We start from the raw sequence: 22,189 nt of genomic DNA on the forward strand, positions 1-22,189 counted from the left end.
TTGGACACAATGCTCCACTTAAGGCCAAAAAATGTTTTAGAAAGGTTTATTATAGCTTCTTACTTTTGTATGGTATGCTTTCCAAGTCTTAGCTATAAGATATCAATGTAGGAATTTGTATGCGAGGTTCATTGTTTTAATACCAGTACTTTGAAGGGATTAATACTACCATTTAAACAATGGATAAAAATAATTTCATTCAGATATTGTTAAGCATTTGTAAACTGATCGCATGATGCATAATTTCGTTTGAATTAATATTTATAACCAGTAAAATTAGGGAATTTATTTTATAAATCAAGTGAGGTGCATGTCTTATGAATGATGACCTCCTCCAGTCCGACAGAAAACATCATGCCTAACCTTACCACATATTTAATTCTGTTAAACGTACATCCGCTATTCCCAGAAACTGTATTCTTGGATTGGAGTTTGATTAGGATTAGGGTGTCAGCAAACACTCAAAAACACTGCATAAAAACTGAGCAATTTGTAAAGCATAGCCCACTCAATCACTCCTTCAGCGACCTAGTCAAAACACAGAGCTTAAGTTCATTTTTAAAGAGGAGTGATGAGATTTCTAAAATATACTGTTGCCTTATGGTAGAATCTGGGAATGAACTGAGCATATGTCAAAACTGAAATTAATGGCTGAATAACAATGGAATCTCAGAGGTTTGAGTCTTGAATTCTGGTACTAAAGTGGTAAGTTTGGATCATATGCCAACAATGAATAATAGGTCGCTATTACACACATTCAAAGCTTGTGTTTGAATAAGATGAATGATGTACATTCCATCATGGTTGTTATAAACAGAAATGTTACTACTTTTCTGCCAGCCCTTTGAGGCCACTTCAATGTAGAGAGCCTCTGTCTTGGAGGATCAGCTGTGGGTGGCAATGCCAAAACTACTGACTTGTCAGGGGTTCTGAAGAGGTAGACTGCAATCCTTAATTAGGCAGCAACCTTGTTGGTGACCTCTTAGTTGGCAGTTGGGGGTAAAATTGCCTGTGCAGGCACAAGGGGCAGAATTTTGTTCTCACACTGGGACATGTGGTGAGCCAATAGAGCTGTCTGTGATTTCAGTTCCACTTTCATGGAGGGTTTTGCCTGCAACACTGACCACAGTGAGGTATGAAGCCTGATGTCAAGGCCCTCTCGCCTGCAGTCAAGACTAGAGTGGTGCTGGAAAAGCACAGCAGGTCAGGCAGCATCCGAGGAGCAGGAAAATCGACATTACGGGCAAAAGCCCTTTATCAGGATTTTCCTGCTCCTCGGATGCTGCCTGACCTGCTGTGCTTTTCCAGCACCACTCTAATCTAGATTCCCCAAACTCTGTACAATTGTAACAATAGCTTCCAATTTTTCAGAATTTTCCTAAAGACCGGTGTAGATAACTTGTCTATAGTTTCCTCCTTTCTATTTCCTTCCTTTCTTAAAAAGTGGTACTACACCTGAGTTTCCCAAACTGCTGGAATCTTTCCAGAATCAGGGGAATTTTGGAAGATTACAATCAATGCATCTAATATCTCTTCAGCCACTTTCTTTAAAACCATAGACAATGGGATCCAAAGAATTTGTCAGCCTTTCATCCCATTAGCTTTTCTAGTATTTTTTTCTAATAATCATGCTTGTTTGAATTCCTCCCTCCCTTTCTTCTCCCACCTTGAATTTCTACTATTCAAAGGATGCTGTCTATGCTTTCTACTGAGGAGAGATACAAAATATATGTTCAAACACTACTATTTCCTTGATTCCCATTATTAATTTGCTGTTTCATTTCACCTAATGAACAAAATGTCTTATTTCAGCTATACTCTTCCTTTGTGTAATCTTTTTACAGCTAAAAGTGTTTGTTTTTATATTCTTGCCAGTTTTTCCTTCCATACTTCAATTTTTTTTTCCATTTTTAAAAATCACCCCTACTATTTTCCAAAATTTTCCCACCTTCTAGACTATCATTAAACTTTGCATCATTGTACATCTTTCCTTACAATTTGATACCATCCAATAACATTCCTACTTAGCCATGGATGGTGCATCCTTCTTTCACAATAGAATATATCTTTGTTGAGAATTATGAAAATCTCTTTAACTGTCTGCTGCTGCTTCTCAGTGTTTTACCTTTTAGGGCCTATTTTCCCAAGATTTCTTTTGTGTTAATCAAAGCTGTATGGTTGGATTGGGTTCTGCTAGAACAGTTTCTTCCAGAAATAACACAGATCAGCGAAAAGAAGATGGTATTTTCCTTTCCTTCCTTTTGTGAAAGCAGTGGTTTTGTATTTAATTAAGAAGTCAGTCAAAATTACACCTTGTCAAAAAATTTACAACCCGAACTATAAATAGTTATATCAACATCACTTGTGAAGCATACAGTCACATTAAAACAAGTAAAAATGATTGACCCAAGGAATTACCTTTTGAGTGTAAGAAACTTTTGGCAAAGCTCGTGCACTTACCCTCAATCTTGGTCTGATGGCAATTTTTGTTTAGGTGTCAGTAATGAAGGTACTTTTTCTTGTGAAAATGTGCAAAAAAAGTTGGAATAACTTTAAAATTAGAGCAAGGCCATTTCACACAGATTTTGGGAAGCACTTCAAATAAACCATAGTGGAAATCTGGGAATTTCTCTGCTCGAGGACGGAATGGCTCATCCTGTCTGTGTGGGCTGTAGTGATATGGTTGAGATTGGCTAAGGGCATGGTTTAAAGAACCTTGTCTCAACACGTCTGAGCCACACTTTAAGTACTGGCTGTGGGTGAGATCAGAATCTCAGTGGCCTCAAATAAGTGAACATCGTGAGGAACTGTTTAACAGGCTGAGGAGGTCAGAATTGCAGTTTTCAAATATGATTCAGATGAATCCAAACAGTTTGGTGCACATTAATGTACTACTCGTGGGTTCAAAGTGATGACAGGAAGATTTTCAGCCTTTGGGGGATGTTGAGGTGAACCAAGCATAATTATCTCTGATTTGGCTGTGTAGATGCTTTCCTAAGCCTTGATGCTGCCTTTCTCCTTCTCTTCTGCAAAGCAACAGCAGGCCACATCATGGCCGCCATCTGCCCTTGCTGCTCACATGCTATAGCCAGCTCTTGCCTTTTGGAGAAGCTCGGCATCACTAATTGGTCACTGAGTTCTCTTCAGTTCAATTAGACCATTCACATTTAAAAATAGCATCATGTGAGCTACATGTGAGATTGGGTCTTGACATTTATAAAGGTGTTAGGCTCCTAGTCCTGTTTTGAAAATCCAAACCTATGTTTTTATTTGCATGAACCCAAATGTCAGCAGTGCATTTTTACCATTGTTTCACCTACATATATTTATTCTGACTATTACTTTGCAATCTGTATGAGGGAGAAGCTCCATCATTTTGTTTAGAACATATCTTTTTGGATCAGAGATTTTTTGCTGTAAATCTTAACATGTGTGCCGAGCCAAGAACCATGCACGTACCATGAGATTGAGGAAAGCACTCCTTCTGAATTGATATATTTCCCTCTGCTGAAGTTTTTTTGAGTCCTTCAAAATTAAGATTGATTAAGAGTTGGGCCTTTCCTTTGCCAAGCTGTTCAATTCGTTTCTTTTTATGTGAATTATTTCTGACTGTGGATAACGTCTGCAAGAAGTGAATGCAGCCAAGTTTTCATAAGTGAAACCATAGCTAGTTTAAGCTAAATGTTGTTCATTTTTAAGGGAAAATATGTTATATCTTAGAAATTACAGTTGGTGATAGGTTAATTTAACATATTTTCATTTAATACCTTTGTCTGCTTTTTAATGGAATCATTAAACCACTTATTTCAACCCATTGCTTTTATTTTAGTTTGATTAATGCCTGACTTACAAATTTTTTCTAAAGCTTCAATATTAAAGCATTGCTACAGGATGATATTAAGGGACACTAAAGTTACTATCCCTTTCATTCTGTTATGTATTGAAAGAGATGGTCTTTTTTAAAAAAGAATATAAAAGCTTAACTTATATTTCATACAGGTAGGATAATGACAAAAAAACCTTGCAGGTCTATTAGCAGCTATGAAGAGAAAAGATGGCAAGTGTTTTAGATGGAAAGCTTCAGTTGAGAGTCAACCACAGGCAAAGAACTGGAGTGGAATATTAGTGGCAAGGGATTTGGAGCTTTGAAAAACCATTGAATGCCATAACCCCCACCTCAGTCCATTCTATTGTGCATCTGATTACAGACAGATTTCGTTGTCTTTAAAAAAGGGTCTCTCCTCACAATACTTATTTATATTTTCTTATCAGTAATAGTGTATTTCCAGATTTATTTGTTTCTTATTCTATTGTTTAAGAGAGTTAGAAAACAAAAGCAGAATGTATTGCTGAGGGCATATAAGGCTGTTGTCACATTGCATTTGAAATATTATGAGCAGTTTTGAGCCCCGAATCTAAGGAATGATGTGCTGGCCGTGGGTGGGTTCCAGAGGAGGTTGACATGGATGATCCTGGAGATGCAGGGCTTGTCATATGAGGGGCAGTTGAGGACTTTGGATCTCTACTTGATGGAATTTAGAAAGGGGATCTAATTGAATCTTACAGAATACTGAAAGATCTGGATACAGCGAAAATGGGGAAGAGACCAGAATATGCAAGAACACAGCCTTAGATTGAAGAAATGACTCATTTGAACTGAGATGAGAAGGGATTTCTTCAGCCAGAGCATAATGAATCTGTGGAATTCTTTGCCGCAGAGGGCTGTGGAGGCCAAGTCTTTGATGGTAGTTTATACAGAGATAGATAGGTTCTTGATTAGTAAGGGAATCAAGGGTTATGGGGAGAAGCAGCAGCATTAGGTTGAGAAACATATCAGCCATGATTGAAAGGTGGAACAGACTTGATGGGCCAAATGGCCTAATTCTGCTCCCATATCTTACAATCTTATATTCAGCCTTATGTATATTGTTCTTCTTAATCTCAGGCACATATGTTTTACTAAAATTGAAATTTGGAATCATGCTGACTGATGTAATTAGACACCCAATAAGAGCTGCTATTATATACCAGCCCTATCTCCCAAAGCTAACTGTTCTCGAAAACTGGAATTGAACTCAAACTGAAATGAATGTTGGCTCTGTGTATCTCAGCATAGTCACTGGAAGGAATCCCATTCAATTGTACACAGTTTCCAGCTGGAATCATCAAGTCATTAAGGGACACAAGTAATTGACCGGGTAGTTGTAGTGGAAGATTTACATTGGAATCAAAGAATACCCAAGCAGCCTTGAGGTGCGAGAAAGCCTATTGATGCTCCGAATGCCTTATGCTTTCATGTGTATCATGGTAATCAGGAGCAGAAAGCTACTGTTTGAGATAGCAGCTAACTCTCTACATACATGAGTTCATAACCTTACAACTTTAGCAAATTATACACTATTTCACCCAGGTTTCCAATTGACCATCTTACACAGAGGTAGAGTAAGAAATAGAAAAAATATGCAGTGTCAACACTGTACATGAGTGGTAATGTTCTGAGGTTGAACTGAAGAAATATTTTATGGGAATAATGATGAAAAGACTGAATAAGTGACATGAATAAGTTTTGTGGGCAGTTTTGTGACTTTCTCTTTTAAACTCTGACGTTCTGCTTAATAGGTAGCTCAAGCAAAATTTAGTACCTTATTTTATGTACATGAGTCATAAACTATATCCTTCTTGTGGTCCTAACAAGAATTCACTTGTCATATTGTCGTTTAGGAGTCATCAGATTAGTCACTGATAAGATACCAGTGAGAATTGGACTAGCTATATAAAGTGTGACTAGAAGGGCAAATCAGAGGCTGAGAATTCTGCAGTGATTGACTCACCTCCTCACTGTTCACCACCTACAAGGCACAAGTCAGGATTGTGATGGAATACTCCCCACTTGCCTAGATGACTATAGCTCTAAGAGTCAAGTAGCTTGACACCATTCAGGTCAGAGCAGTCTGTGTGTTTGGCACCCCATCTACTATATTTAACATTCAATCCTTCTACCGCTGAAAGCACCTTCTGCAAGATACATGGCAGCAATTCACTCAGTTTCCTTTGACAGCACTTCCCAAACCCACAGCCTCTACCACCTTGAAAAATAAGGGCAGCATATATGTGGGACGCCCACCATCTGCAAATTCCTCTCTAATTTACACACCTGATTTGTTTTGGAGATACTGGTGTTGGACTGGGGTGGACAAAGTTAAAAATCACACAACACCAGGTTATAGTCCAACAGGTGTAATTGGAATTACTTATTCAGCAGGTGGTTGTCCTGATGAAGCACCACCTGATGAAGAAGCAGCACTTCGAAAGCCAGTGATTCCAAATGCACCTGGTTTGGAAATAGATCACTGTTCCTTCAGTGTTGCTGGGTAAAGGCCTCGGACTCCCTTCCAAAGAGCATTCTAGATTACCTACCCCACATAGTCGGCAGTGAAATAGACTGGGTAAAAACAAGGACTTCAGATGCTGGAAACCAGAGTCTAGATTAGAGTGGTACTGGAAAAGCACAGCAGGTCAAGCAGCATCCAAGGAGCAGGGAAATCAATGTTTCGGGCAAAAGCCCTTCATCAGGAATAGAGGCAGGGTGTCTGCAGAGTGGAGAGATAAATGAGAGGGGGGTGGGGATGCGGAGAAAGTAGCATGGAGTACAATAGGTGAGTGGGGGAGGGGATTAAGGTAATAGGTCAGGGAGGAGGGTGGAGTGGATAGGTGGAAAGGAAGATAGGCAGGTAAGACAAGTCATGGGGACAATGCTGAGCTGGAAGTTTGGACCTGAGGTGAGGTGGGGGAAGGGGAAATGAGGAAACTGGTGAAGTCCACATTGATGCCCTGGGGTTGAAGTGTTCCGAGGCAGAAGATGAGGCGTTCTTCCTCCAGGCGTCGGGTGGTGAGGGAGCGGCAGTGAATGAGGCCCAGGACCTCCATGTCCTCAGCTGAGTGGGAGGGGGAGTTGAAATGTTGGGCCACAGGGCAGTGTGGTTGATTGGTGCGGGTGTCCCAGAGATGTTCCCTAAAGCCATCTGCGGAGGAGGAGTCCAGTCTCCCCAATGTAGAGGAGACCGCATCGGGAGCAATGGATACAATAAATGATATTGGTAGATGTGCAGGTAAAACATTGATGGATGTGGAAAGCTCCTTTGGGGCTTGAATGGAGGTGAGGGAGGAGGTGTGGGTGCAGGTTTTGCAGTTCCTGCAGTGGCAGGGTAAGGTGCCAGGACAGGAGGGTGGGTTGTTGGGAGGCGTGGACCTGACCAGGTAGTCACGAAGGGAACGTTCTTTGCAGAAGGTGGGAAGGGGTGGTGGGGTCCGTTTGGAGGTGGCGGAAATGTCGGCGAATGATTTGGCTTATGCGAAGGTTGGTAGGGTGGAAGGTGAGCACCAGGGGTGTTCCGTCCTTGTTACGGTTGGAGGGGTGGGGTCTGAGGGCAGAGATGCGGGATGTGGTATGCTATTTTCTCCCCACCCCCACACCCCTCTCATTTATCTCTCCACTCTGCAGGCACCCTGCCTCTATTCCTGATGAAGGGCTTTTGCCTAAAACGTAGATTTTCCTGCTCCTCGGATGCTGCCTGGCCTGCTGTGCTTTTCCAGCACCACTCTAATCTAGACTGCAGTGAAATAGAGGCAGCTCCCCAGTACCTTTTTAAGGGCACATAGGATTGGGAATAAATACTAGCCTAGCCAACAACATACACAACCCAGGAAAGAATGATGAAAAAAATACAAATTAAATTTAACAGATATTCATTCTGCATTAGAACATAGAACATAGAACAATACAGCACAGCACAGCCCTTTGGCCCTCGATGTGCCAAACCTTTATCCCATTCTAAGATCAAACTAACCTTCATATTCTTCATTTTACTATCATCCACATGCCTATCCAAGAGTTGTTTAAGTGTCTCTAATGTATCCCATTCTACTATCACTGCTGGCAGTGCATTCCACGCATTATCCATATAGTGACATGTTGACAGGTTGACTACAATGAGTGGTATATTTTACAAGTAAAATGTTTCAGTTCATAAAGATTCTATACAGATTAAAATCTCCAGTGTGGAGATTTATTTTTCTTATATGCGTTACATTTTTAGATTGCTGGTTGTTTTTACACTTGTCCAATTGCACACTTAGCTTTCCGTTTCAAAAGATGATGGTTTGTGGTTGTCAACTCCATGTTAATTGTAGCCTGAAATGACTCAGGAAGACACTCTGTCATGGCAGTATCTGCCATATTAGATGCAGTGGAAAGTTGTGTGATGTGCTGCTCTCTATTATAATTGGCTCCTCTGCTTGGTCAGCTCACTTTTTGTTTCTGTTATGTTCATGCCCCTCCAAATAGTCAGCTTCCAGAGGTAATGGCCATCAGCAACTGGTTCCAGTTTTTGCTGTCGATGTCTGCCATTATAATATCTCATTTATATTTTTCCATGGAGTGGAGAAATGGATGGTCAGGAGCTTTTGACCCAATGGCTAATGAACCATGCAGAAGACCTTTTAGTGTATGCCGTCATCCATCTGATGAATGTGGCTGAGCCAATATACATGTCATTTGCTTAGCAATGGAATTAACACACTCTAGGATCTTTGCATTGATGGCTTTGCTCTGCCAAGTGATGCTGCAGAGACAGTGAGAGAGGAAACTGTATAGCTTTGTCTCGTGCCTAGCAAATATTGTCCAGGTCTCATCACAGAGTGCGCTGAGGATACAGGCTTGGTGGATGCACAGTTGATGTTTCTCAGTCAGGTTGCTGTTTCTCACTCCCTTACTCAGCTTGGATACGACAGCTGCAGTTTTTGTGATGCATCTGTTGATTTCAGCATCTAGTGACACATTGCTGGTGATTGTGGAGGTTAGACATGTGAAGCTATCAATAGCCTTCAGCATCAAACTTGCAAACTGAGGCAAGGAAATTCTAATGGAAGAGATTAGAGTGGCAGAGCGTGATAAACTGGAGACTGAGACTTTACTCACATTATTCATCAATTCAGACAAGAATCTGGGCCACAGTGCTTGTGCATTGGTCTGAGTCAGTTTGCTACAGATTTTTTTGATTTTATAAAATATGTGAAATGAATAAAGGGTGACACGTTCAACAAAGAAATATGATTATTGTTTAACCAGAAAATCTCTTCCAGCTGCTTATAACAGAGCACGCGACAGTAATCAATTCCTGCACATGCACTTCATCTGGACATTTTCCTGTTTGGTGAAGTTGATTTTCTGCTGAGTAAATGTGCCTCCGAAAGTTTTCCTTCAATATAAGAGCCACAGTGGGCCAGACTTGCTTCAGCTTTCCTGAATAGCTAATGTACACCACGTGATGTGATAGCAAGCCTTCTCCTCACTATAGTCTCGCACTCTCTCACTTTCACATACTCACGCTTCTCACTCTTTCACTTTCACTCTCATTCTCATAGGCTGCCATTTTCACATACTCACACTTTCTCACTCTGAAGCACTTGCTCTCTCTTTTAACACTCTGACACCCTCACTCTCACGTTCTCACGTTCTCTCATACACTCACTAGCTCACCCTCATACACTCACTAGCTCACCCTCAGTCTCTCACTTGCTCACAATTCTCATTCTATCTCACACACTCACTTTTACAATTCTGACCCATTTCTCACACTGTCATTCTCACATTCACTGTCACACAGTCTCTCTCTCACATGCACTCTTGCTCTCATTCTTACAATCATACTCTGACATTCTCTCACACATTAACTCTCTCAGACTCTCACTCTCACAAACTCACCCTCTCAAACAGTCACTCTTTCAAACAGCTACTCTCTCATACTCAATCTCACAAATTGATTTACCCATGCAATCTGTTGGGTGGAAGTGAAGGTGTGATGGCGTTGTCACTGAAGTAGTATTGCAGAGACTCAGATAACGCTACTGGAACCTGGGTTTTAATCCTACCACAGCAGATGGTGGAATATGTGTTTTAAAAATGTTAAAATGTGCCGGCACAAAAAAAGAATTTGTGGCCTGGGACAGATCAGCCAATGATCTTGCTGAATATGGAGCAGGCTTGACGGACTGAATGGCCTACTCTGGCTTCTATTTCTTATGTTCTTATGTTATGTTCACACTGTCACTCTCTCGCATGCTCTCACGTTTACTCTCCAAGAAGATCCCAGCTTTTAACATGTCCCTTACTGAATTAGTAATGTTACAATTGGCATCATCGCTCCTAGGTGAGGTGGCAGTAGGATCACAGAGTTCTAATCTTCATTCCATGTAAGGGGTGTAACTGATAACTTTTCAGGATCAAATTATTGCTTTTTTGTTCAAGAGTATTAAGTCTTGAGCAGATGTTGGCCCCAGTTTTGTTCCAGTGTAATGTGTGCAGGGCCAGGAAAAATCCTGGTTCCATGAAGCCAACCTTGAAAATGGTTGACTGCACTCCCTAGTTTAGGCCTGGGCCAGGGACATAGGTTGCATTATGAGCCAGACCTGGTGATCAAGGAAGAGCTAGTTCCCAAGGCATGCTGGGTGGAAAGCCTGAATAAACTATCAAGTTCACATGGATGCAAATTAAGACTTTTGCTCCTTCCCTATGTTGCAAAATAAAACTAATATTTGGGTAGCTAAAATCCCCTACAATTACTGCCTTATTATTCTCACATTTCTCTAAAATTTGATTGCAAATTTATTTCTCTTTCTTTCCATGTTTGGGGCATATATTGCACATCCAACACTATGCTTGCCATTTGTGTGTTTTTTAAACTATATATATATATATGGTCTCATTTGATGATTCTTCCAAGATACATCCCTCCTCACTGCTATAAATGATTCCTTGGTCAATGTTAAGACCTCCTCTCCTTTCTACCTCATCTGAATACCCTATAATCAGGCATGTTGAGCGGCCAATCCTACCCATCTTTCAGTTAAGTTTTGGTCTTAGCTATCATATCATACATCCATGTGCCTATCTATGCTTGGCTCATCTGACCTATTCCTCAAATTCCTTGCATTATGTTCCATTTAGTGCTTCTTGAATTAACTGTTTTTATCTTGTATACCTTTCCTCTGCCTTTCAGACTCACTTACTAGCATTTTAACTTCTAATTGCTTTTCTCCCATCTGACTTACTTGTTTGAATCCCCTCCTGCTGCCAATCTAGGTTTTAAACCACATTAACTAATCTCCCCAGAAGTAGCTTGGTTCCATTCCTATTCAGAGTAACCCAACCAATTTGTACTTGCTTGGATTGTATCATTGCTGTTTGTTTTTCAATTTGGGATGTTTGGGATTTTGAGATGGAATATAGGTTGCTCATTCCTCATAAATATATGTTAATGCAAGGGCCCTAAGTGAAAGGACAGATGAGCTGAGCATAGGCAGGCATACGGGTATACACAAGGTTTGTGAAGGTTTGTAGCTCAGGTTGGGATTTAGGGTGTAGGTTTGCTCGCTGAGCTGTAGGTTTGATATCCAGACGTTTCATTGCCTGGCTAGGTAACATCATCAGTGGCGACCTCCAAGTGAAGCGAAGCTGTTGTCTCCTGCTTTCTATTTATATCTTTCTCCTGGATGGGGTTCCTGGGGTTTGTGGTGATGTCATTTCCTGTTGAACAGGAACCCCATCCAGGAGAAAGATATAAATAGAAAGCAGGAGACAACAGCTTCGCTTCACTTGGAGGTCGCCACTGATGATGTTACCTAGTCAGGTAATGAAATGTCTGGATATCAAACCTACAGCTCAGCGAGCAAACCTACACCCTAAATCCCAACCTGAGCTACAAACCTTCACAAACCTTGAGCAAACCTACACCGTATATGATCTAATAACTCATACTCATGCTCCGTCACAGAAATAATCACTTAACATGACTTTCCAAGAAATGGCCAATTCATGGTCTGATGTCAATGTACAGAGATGGCAGACTCCTGACCTTGGAGGGACAATTGGAGGCTCTTCAGCCATGAGAGAATGGCCACCATCTGTTGATGTGGGTTAGAATGAGAGAGAAACAGCAGGACAAGAGGTAGGAGCTCTCTTGGCACTTTGCATAAGACTGAAAAAAAGAACCAGCCAGAGCTAACAGTTTGCCATTGTGGAGGGGTGTGGCCATACAGCGACAGTTGTGGGTCTTCTTTCTACACTGACAGTGAGGAAGAGCCTTTAAGTTATCCTGGAAGGCTCCTCCCTCTTACTGATGCCTCTATCAACTCCATGCCCCCTCCCAGCCTCACCTATTCTGATCCCCTTATTGCTTCAGCCAACGAGCTGTTACACTTCCAACCTTCCAACCTTCTTGAAAATAACCTGGAGAAGGGACTGTGTAGTTCCATTTCAGTGTCTTTTTGCCCAGGCAGCTCCAGTCTGTTTTATCCAGAATGTTCCACACAATGGCAATGCCTTGTGTATTGGAATCTTTGCACAGCCTGCAGCTATGTGACATGCTGGATGAGACAAATAACCAGATAAAAATCTAACTGTGGAAAAACATCTGGAAAAGACTTTGAACCGGCTGGTTTGCAATGCAGAGTAATGCCAACAGTGTGGGTTTGATTACTATACTGGCCAAGGTTACCATGAAGGACTCTCTTTCTCAGCCTCTCCCCTTGCCTGAAGTGTTGTGAGTCTCAAGTTAAACCAACAACAGTCCTCATCTCTCTCTCTCTCTCCATCTCTCTCTCTCTCGAAGGAGAGAGCAGCCCTCTGGGACACCAAGAGACAACTTTGACCTTGACTATTGTCATGTGGTGCTTACGTTTTCAACCCATTGATGTCCTTCTATGCCACAACTAATCTTGAAGGATTTTAGTAGATCCTCAGGTTCCCTATTCCCTGGGAAAGGAACCAGCATTGTTCAGCCTTGCACAAGCTGAGCAGTGATCCCGGGTCAGTATGGTGTGAGGCCTGACTTAAATGATCATCCTGAGCAACATGCAGGATATAAAACAGTGCTAAAGGTTAGAGGCTGAGTGAGCATCAAGGTCCCAGAGATCTTGCAGTGACTGTCAATACAAATTTAATCTTTCAGTGAAGACGTCATCATTCATCAACTGAATGGAAAGTCCAGGCTGTCGATGTTGACCATGACACCTGCTGTTGGAAAAAATCCGCCTTCCACACGGCAACAACAGGTCAGACTCCCGTTTGCTTGTGATACAGTAACACTGCTCTAAATATGCATGGGTAAATATACCAAACATTATGCAGGGAAGTGGTCTTCACTGACCACACAAAGAGGAATCATAGGAAACCAGCTGAAACTGTGTGGTATAAACTCTGCATCCAGTGTAGTATTTTTATTTGATGTGGAATGTTTATGTTAGCCCATGACTTAGAACTAGATGTCAGTAATGAGTTATTGAAAGATTCAACAGACACTTATTACAGTCCTGGTATTGACACAGATATTACAGTCACAGGCACCTCAGTGTGTTGGCTAATATTAAGCTTTTCATTAACAAACACTGTGCGTGCTATGTTAAAGGTTATGTACATCAGTACATTCTGTTTCAAGTGGTTCCAGCTAAGATGGAACCTGACACCTTTATACACTCAGGACATATGCTGTGATCTGGTGATGATGTTAGGAGTTTTACTGCATGCTGGTAGTATGTGAGACAGAATACAACGCCGGCAGCAAATCTGTCATCTCCATGCTGTCCCTAAGCAAGTGCTATTCAACTAGTTTCATTGCCCTACCTTTTTCTATAGCTCTGCACCCTAGACTCATTCTTGTAGATCTTTCCTGCACCCTTTCCAGTGCCTTTATATCCCTCCTAAATCATGGTGCTGAGAATTGGACACAATATTCCAGATGAGGTCAAAACTCATTTTTAAAAGTTCACTATAAATTCTTTGCATTTGTAGTCTATGCTTCCAATTAAAAAGCCCAGGATGCTGTATGTCTACTTAACCACTTTTCCAAATATCCATTTCACCTTCAATGACATAGAAACATATGTTGCCTGGCTTCTCTTCTCCAGTCCCTTTAGAATTGTAATCGGAAATGTATAACTATATTCCAATGAGACAGTAAAGAGGTCCATTGACTGAAGACTAGGTTGGATGAATGAGGAGATTAAATTCAAAACTGAGATTAAACATATTGACCATGGCAAAAGATAAGGTAGAAAGCCATTGAAAACCTAAGAGTTTATGAAACTGAGAAAATGGTGCTGAAAGAGATCAACCAGGAATTTTAACAGCAAATTCCATAAAAGCATGCATAACAAATAAGTAGGCTTAGAAATTTTAATATTAAATGTTCGTCAAGGAAGGCTAGATGAAGCAAGATTTAAATTAGACAAACTTGTAGAGGAAGCTGAAGGGACAGCTGGGTACTAAATAGGTAAAACAGAAAATGGCAGTAACATCCTTGACAGGTCAATTTCTCTCAACGTTTCCAATTTCTAATTTACATCTCCAGCTTCAGCAGCATTTCTCCCTCACTATGTAAAAAGGTACTTTATTTCAGTTTCCACAGATGAGATGATCAGTAGAATTGCAGAACCATCAATTGTAGATATATCACATTATTCATCGATAACAACTTGTACTTATGTTGCATCACTAATCTCAATGCAGGCATTTCACAGAAAACTCTCAAAATTTTATCATCAGAAAATTGTAATTAAAACGTGACTAAACGTGGACAAATAACAAATGTAATGGTTTATATCAGGGAATCCAAGGAAAATAAAGCAGAGGCCTTGACTCAGTTTCTAAATTTTGAACTACCTCCTCCAATCCCACTATTGGCCCTAATTTGGTGTCATTTGAAAATTAACCATATGTGACTGGAAATGTCAAAGGTCATTGTTAGGTTGGCTGGATGTGCACTTTGGAGACAGCTCCCATTTATTGTAGAAATCTGTGGAGCAATACATTTTAAAGCATGGGAAAATAAACATGCTGAATTATTATTTTTATTGTGACGTAAAGGAACATAGAGATCAAGACGTCCAGGTCATCTTACACCATAACAAAGGCATAGAATATAAAAGCAAGATGCTAAATGTGGACCCAATATTAGTTAATTTGTAGCAGAAGGGTTGTGGACTGTTATTGGTGCAGTCTTTCTATACAGGATATAAAACTAATGGGGAAAACCTTATACAGTTTAACCAGTATATGATTGAAAATGAGGTGTTTAGAGTAATGTAGAAGGGTTTATCTTCAATGGAGCTGAGAAGGTTAACAGTGACTTGACAGATGTCATCAAGGAAATGGACGGTATATGGTTGTTAAGGCGATAATGAGAGAGTGCAAATTTGACATTGCCATGAAAAGCATTAAATGGGAGTTTAGAAAAATATTTTTTTCTGAGGGAGGTAAGAAGCTGGAACCAAGTTCTTTTTCAAAAGGAATTATGCTTTGAGCAGAAAAAGAGGCACACTAAAAGGTGTGGGTAGAGAGCAGTAGTGTGAGATTAGTATAGATGGCTTATCTGGACAAGTTTACGAGCACAGACTAGGTGAACTAAAATAAATTGATCACTAGATGGATTAAGAAAAAGTAATATCATCAAATAATGGTGAGCTTGTATGAGAAAAATGCTAATCACAAAGTACAGCCCAAATTTAAACATGTAATTTGAAGTTTTGATTTTCCACCCTCAAGTTATATGACTTAGTTGGTGGAATTCCTGTGTCATCCTTAATTTCAGCATAATGTAGTTCAAAATAGAGACAAAGTCTCCTATTAGGCCCAACAATAGAGATAGACTTCCTCTTCATCAAAATGGTTCTGATTTTACTGCAGCCAACGCGTGGGAATTTCTCTTGATTGTCCTTAAATCTAATCTCAAGGGAACATCCCCATCATTATTAACTTTGTAAATGGCATATGAATATGCCTATTTCTGCTTAGCTGTGTGCTGTGGGCCTGTGCCCAGCAGGATCTGGGTGGAAACTACCGAAACGCATTTAATCTAAAGTTCTTACAGCCTTCAGATGTTTTGTCCATCAGTGTCCTTGGACTTAAACAAAGGCCACAGAGGTCAAAGGATAGCTCTACCCTTATTATTTTTGTACAATCTTATAATTTCTTCATATTTTTTCAACATCTCCTCAGGCTGAGATGTAACTTGGATCTGGTTGTTGTTGACAGGATGAGGAAGAAGGTTTGCTGAAGGAATTTTAACAGTTACAATGAGCAATACGAGCTGGCCCAGCGAGTGACAACAATGTCCCTCAAGTGATTTTAAAAATATATAATAAAATAAAAAAGGACGAGAAAGGCAAAAGTGAAAGTATAATACTTAGACAATGAGGATTGAGAATTAACAATAGGGAACCACTGTTGTGGAAGAATCACTCAATATTCTGTAAAGAATTACCAGGAGATGGAGAAAATCCTTCACGAAATTAAACTTTAAATTTGCAAAATCAAAGCTGTGACAGCTAGAAAATGTCTTCCCTGTCTGCCCACAAGACCTTTGTTTCTCAGCAGTTTATACAGTGTTAGGTTCCCGCACTTATCTAATGGCATTAGCATACCCAATCATGCTGGCTTGTTTTGTCTTCCTAACCTAATCATCTTCTGCCTCACTGGTTCACTACATTACACTTAACCTATCACATTACAACAACATCGCCTTCAGTATTACTTCATCTATCAGTGATTTAACTAGCCTATCACAGCGCACAACCATTATCTGTTACTGGAGTCCTGGAGTATGACCCTGTGCATGCATTACAACACTAAGTTAGTTACATAACTGCCAAATTAACTTCCATACCAGGAATTGGCAAAGGAGTTGAATAATACCTTGCTGACTAATTGTCTAATGAATAGAAGGTGGAGAGTTGGGATTAAGTGGGGGAATGGGGAGGGGGTGGGTCGTAGGGAAGAACAATGGTGGCAATTCCTGAACCTCAACCTGGACCAGTGGAGTGCCACAGGGATCAGTGCTGGGGCCACAATTATTCATAATATAAGCCAATGATTTGGGTGATGGAAATGAATGTACTATTTCCAAGTTTGCAAATGACACAAAAAGATGGGAAAGCAAGTGGTGAGCATGACACAAGAATCTGCAGAGGGGCAGAGGCTGACTATAAGATCATAAAGCATAGGAGCATAAATAATACATTCATTCCATTGAACCTGCTCTGCCATTAAATGAGATCATGATTGATATGAAAATCCACAACTCCACTTACCTGTCTTTCCCCAAAATCCTTGATTTCCTTACTGATTAAAAATCTCTTGCTCTCAGCCTTGAACATAACCTCTACAACCCTCTGTGGTAAAGAATCACTACTCTCTGAGAGAAGAAATTTCTCTTCATCACTGTCCTAGATGGGTGACCCCTTATACTGAGATCATGCCCTCTGGCCTTAGACTCTCCCACAAAGGGAAACAATTTCTCTGTGAGTACCCTGTAGAGCCCCTTAATAATTGTGTATGCTTCAATTCGTTCTTCTAAACACCAACGAGTACAGGCCCAACTTCCTCAACCTCTCCTCAGAAGAAATTCTCTCCAAGATCAAACTAGTAAACTTTCTCTAGACAGCCTCCAAAGCCAGTATGTTTTTCTTAAGATACAGTGACAAAATCTGTTCACAAACTTTAGGTATGGGTTGACCAGTTTTAGTAAGGCCCCCTACTTTTATACTCCATTCCAAAATATCAACACTTAACTTGCCTTTCCAATTACCTGCTAAACTTTGATGCTAGCTTTTTGGTGATTTTAGATTTCTGCAGTCATCCTTTATTTTAAATTATTTGTATAAAAATATAGGAGACATGATGAGTAACGTTGCGGCTGGCACCAAAATTGGTGGTATAGTGGACAGTGAGGAAGGTTACCTAAAGTTACAAAGCAAGTGGGCCAGTGGGCTGAGTAGCAGATAGAGGTTAATTTGGATAAATATGAGGTGTTGCATTTCAGTAAGTCGAACAAGGGCAGGATTCATACAGTTAATAGTTGGGCTTTGGGTTGTGTTGTTGAACAGAGAGACTTATGGGCTCAGGTACATAGTTTTTTGAAAGTTGCATCACAGGCAGACCACATGATTAAGAAGGCATTTAGAATGTTTGCCTTCATTGCGCAGACCTTAGAGTGTAAGAGTTGGGATGTCATACTGTCACTCTACAGGATGCTGGTGAGGCCACTTTTGAAGTACAATATATAGTTCTGGTCACCCTGCTATAGAAAGGATATTATTAAATTGGAGAGGGTTCATAAAGGTTTACCAGAATGTTGCACTAACTGGAGGGTTTGAGTTATAAACAGAGGCTGGACAGGCTGGGACCTTTTTCACTGGAGTATTGGAGGTTGGGGGGGGGGGTGACCTTACAAAGGTTTATAAAATCATGAGGGGCATAGATAAGGTGAATAGTAAAAATATTTTCTCTAGGGTAGGGGAGCTCCAAACTAGAGGCATACTTTAAGGTAAGAGGAGAAAGATTAGAAGAGACCAGGAGGCAACTTTTTCTCATGAGGATGGTTCGTATGTCAAATGAACTGACTGAAGATGTGGTAGATGCAGGTATAGTTACAACATTTAAATAACTTTTGGACAGGTACATGAATAGGAAATGCTTAGAGGGATATATGCCAAACATAGGCAAATGGGACTAGGTTAGTTTGGGAAACTTGGTCAGTATGGATGGGATGGACTAAGAGGTTTGTTTCTGTGCTTTATGACTCTCTGACTGTCTATGACTCTGTCACTCTATTCTTCCTGCCAAGGTACAAACCTCACATTTTCCCACTTTATATTCCATCTGCAAAGTTATTTTTAATCGTTCACTTACATGCCTCTGCAGGCTCTTTGTTTCATCTGCAAACTTGGCACAGTATATTTACTTCCTAATCTAAGTCATTAATATATATTGTAATTGATTGTGACTCAGCACTGATCCCTGCGGCACTCCACTTGTTACAGGGTGCCAGCCTGAAAATACTCCTCTTATTTCAACTTCTATTCTTGTCTTGTATTAATTAAATAACCCTCTTTTCAAGTTAATACACTTTGCCAAAAGTATGTGTTCTTACTTTGCTTTTTTACTATTCATTGACGGGATGGGAGATCACTGGTTGGCCGGGATTTGTTGCCCATCTCTTGCTGCCTTTGAGAATGTGTTGGTGAGCTGACTTCTTGATCAGCTGCAGTCCAGTAGGTTGACCCAAATATAACTATGGAGGGAATTCTAGGGTTTTGACCTAGCAGCAATGAATGAACAGCAATATATTTCCAAGTTAGGATGGGGAGTGTATTGGAGCGGAACTTATAAGTGTGGTCATCCCACTTACAGTCCAGTACAAATGCAACAAGATCTGGATAATATTCAGGCTTGGGCTGAAAAATGGCAAGTAATATTTGTGCCACACAAAGGACAAGCAATGACCTTTTCCAGCAAGAGAGAATCTGATCATCACCCCTTGATGACCTTGTCCTTCTAGATGGAATTGATTGTGAGGTTGGTAGGTACTTTCTAAGGAGCTTTGGTGCATTTCTATAATGCATCTTGTAGGTGGTACACAGTGAAGTTCCTGTGTGTCAGTGGTGGACGGAATGGATACTTCTGTGGATGTGGTGTCAGTCATGCAGGCTGCTTTGTTGTTGTTGTAGCTGAACTTATCCAGGCCAGTAGATAGTAATCATCATATTCTTCATTTGAGCTTTGTTGATGGTGGACAGGATTTGGAGAGTCAGGAGGTGAGTTACTTGCCACAGAATCCTAGCCTTGATCTGTGTTTGTACTCACTATATTTATATCACGAATCTAGTTTGATTTCTGGTGCATAGTAATGCCCCAGGATGTTGATAGAGGGGGATTCAGTATTGGTAATGCTACTGAATGTCAAGGGGTGATGATCAGATTCCCTCTTGCTGGAAAAGGTCATTGCTTGTCCTTTGTGTGGCACAAATATTACTTGCCATTACTTCCCAAGCCTGACTATTATCTAGATCTTGTTGCATTTGTACTCGGACTGTTTCGGTATCTGAGGAGTCATGGATGGTGCTGAACATTGTGCAATCACCAGCAAACATCCCCATTTCTGACTTAATGATGGAGGGAATGTCATTGATGAAGAAACTGAAGTTGGTTGAACTTAGGACACTACCATGGCGAACACCTGCAAAGATTACCTGGGACTGTGATAACTGGCCTTCAGCAATACAACCATCTTCCTATGTATTAGCTATGAACTTCAACCAATCTTCCCCTGATTCCTATTGACTCCAGTTTTGTGAGGGCTTCTTGATGCCACATTCGGTCAAATGTGGCCTTCATATCAAGAACAGTCACTCTCAGCTCGCCTCCCACTTTCAGCTCTTTTGTCAATGCTTGAACCAATGCCGTAATGACCTCAATAAACAAAGATTTGCGGATGCTGGAAATCTGAAACAAAACCAGAAATAGCTGGAGAAACTCAGCAGGTCTGGCAGCATATATGGACAGAAAGCAAGGTTCACATTTGAAGTCCATTGACCCTTCTTCAGAACAAGTTGTAGTGTGGTCAGGAACTGATTGGCCCTGGTGGAACCTAAACTGGATGCCACTGAACAGGTCATTGCTGAGGATGTGCTGCTTGATAGCACTGTTGATGACACCTTCTTATGCTTTATTGATAATCGAGAGAAGACTGATAGAGTATTAACTGGCCAGGTTGGATTTGTCCTGCTTTTTGTGTACAGGACATGCCTGAGCTGTTTTCCACAATGTCAAGTATTGTAACTATACTAGAACGCTTGGCTAGGAGAGCACCAATGCTGGAGAACAAGTGTTTGGTGGGATATGAATAGAAAGGGATTCATTCTATGAGGGATATGGGCCGAGTGCTGGCAAATGGGACAAGATTAATTTAGGATATCTGGTTGGCATGGACGAGTTGGACTGAAGGGTCTGTTTCTGTGTTATACATCTCTATGACTAAGGGTTCAGAAATGATTTACAAGGATATTGCCAGGATTGGAGGATTTGACTTATAGGGGGCGGTTGAATAGGCTGGGGCTGGAGCATCGGAGGCTGAGGAGTAACTTTATAGAGATTTATAAAATCATAAGGGGCATGGATAGGATAAATCGACAAAGTCCTTTCTGTGGGGTGGGGGAATCCAGAACTAGAGGGCATAGGTTTCGGGTGTGAGGGAAAGATATAAAAGATACCTAAGGGGCAACCTTTTCACGCCAAGGGTGGTACATGTACGGAAGTGCTGCCAGAGGAAATGGTGGAGGTTAGTACAATTGCAACATTTAAAAGACATATGGATGGGTAGATGAATAGGAAGGACTTGGAGGGATATGGGCCAGGTGCTGGCAGGTGGGACTAGATTGGGTTGGGATATCTGGTCGGCATGGACAAATTGGGCCGAAGGGTCTGTTTCCGTATTGTACATCTCTATGACTCCATGACTCTATGGACTCTAAGACTTCAGTACTATTGCCGGAATGTTGACAGGGCCCATAGACATTTCAGCATCCAGTGACTCCAACTGTTTCTTTATATCATGTAAAGTAAATCGAATTGGCTGAAGACTGATATCTGTAAAGTTGAGGACTGACAGAGGAGGCCACAATGGATCATCTACTTGGCACTGCTGGCTGAAGATTGCTGTGAATGCTTCAGCCTTATTTTTTGCACTGATGTGCTGGATATTTCCATCATTGAGGGTGGGGGTATTTGTGAAGCTTCCTACTCCAGTGAGTTGTTTAACTGTTCACCAATATTTGCAAGTGAATGTGGCAGAATTGTTGAGCTTACATGTGATTTGTTGTTTGTGGAATCATTTATTTCTGTGAACACTGTTTAGCACATAGGTAGTCTTGTCTTGCAGGCTGTCTTTCAGCAAGACACCTCATTTTTAGGTATGCCTAATGCTGCTCCTGGTATGCTCCTACCTTGCGTTCTTCACTGCATCAAGGTTAATCACCTGGCTTGAGGTTAATGATAGAGTGGGGGAATATGTTGGGCCATGAAGTTACAGATTGTGCTGGAGTATGATTCTACTGCAGATGGCCCACAGTGCCTCATGGATGTCCAGTCTTGAGTTGCTAGATCTGTTTGAAGTCTGTTCCATTTAGCACAATGATAGTGCCACACTATCATTGGTTAAAAAGGAATTATTTGCTTCTTTGCAGATCACAATGACTTATCTGACAGACTTTACAAACTTGTTCATAACAAAATCTCCAAGTGAGCTCAACATCACTTTTAGGGGATAAATTCATCACACAGACCCAAACCTGCATCACC

The 22,189-nt window shown here is 40.9% G+C and overlaps 1 protein-coding gene across 3 annotated transcripts in view; it reads left to right on the forward strand.

The window, feature by feature from the left end:
• The window catches only part of erg (ETS transcription factor ERG), a 262,777-nt gene that overhangs the window by 71,603 nt on the left and 168,985 nt on the right, over positions 1-22,189 (forward strand). For 2 of the 3 annotated variants that reach the window (XM_043701336.1, XM_043701330.1), the window contains exon 2: positions 13,008-13,110. The exons of the other annotated variant lie outside the window; for it this stretch is intronic. In XM_043701336.1, coding sequence (XP_043557271.1) covers positions 13,054-13,110 — 57 coding nt within the window. In that variant the 5' untranslated portion in view covers positions 13,008-13,053. The remainder of the gene's footprint in view (positions 1-13,007; positions 13,111-22,189) is intronic. 3 annotated transcript variants of the gene reach the window in all.

The sequence above is a fragment of the Chiloscyllium plagiosum genome, chromosome 12 (assembly GCF_004010195.1).
Source record: "Chiloscyllium plagiosum isolate BGI_BamShark_2017 chromosome 12, ASM401019v2, whole genome shotgun sequence".
Taxonomy (NCBI): domain Eukaryota; kingdom Metazoa; phylum Chordata; class Chondrichthyes; order Orectolobiformes; family Hemiscylliidae; genus Chiloscyllium; species Chiloscyllium plagiosum.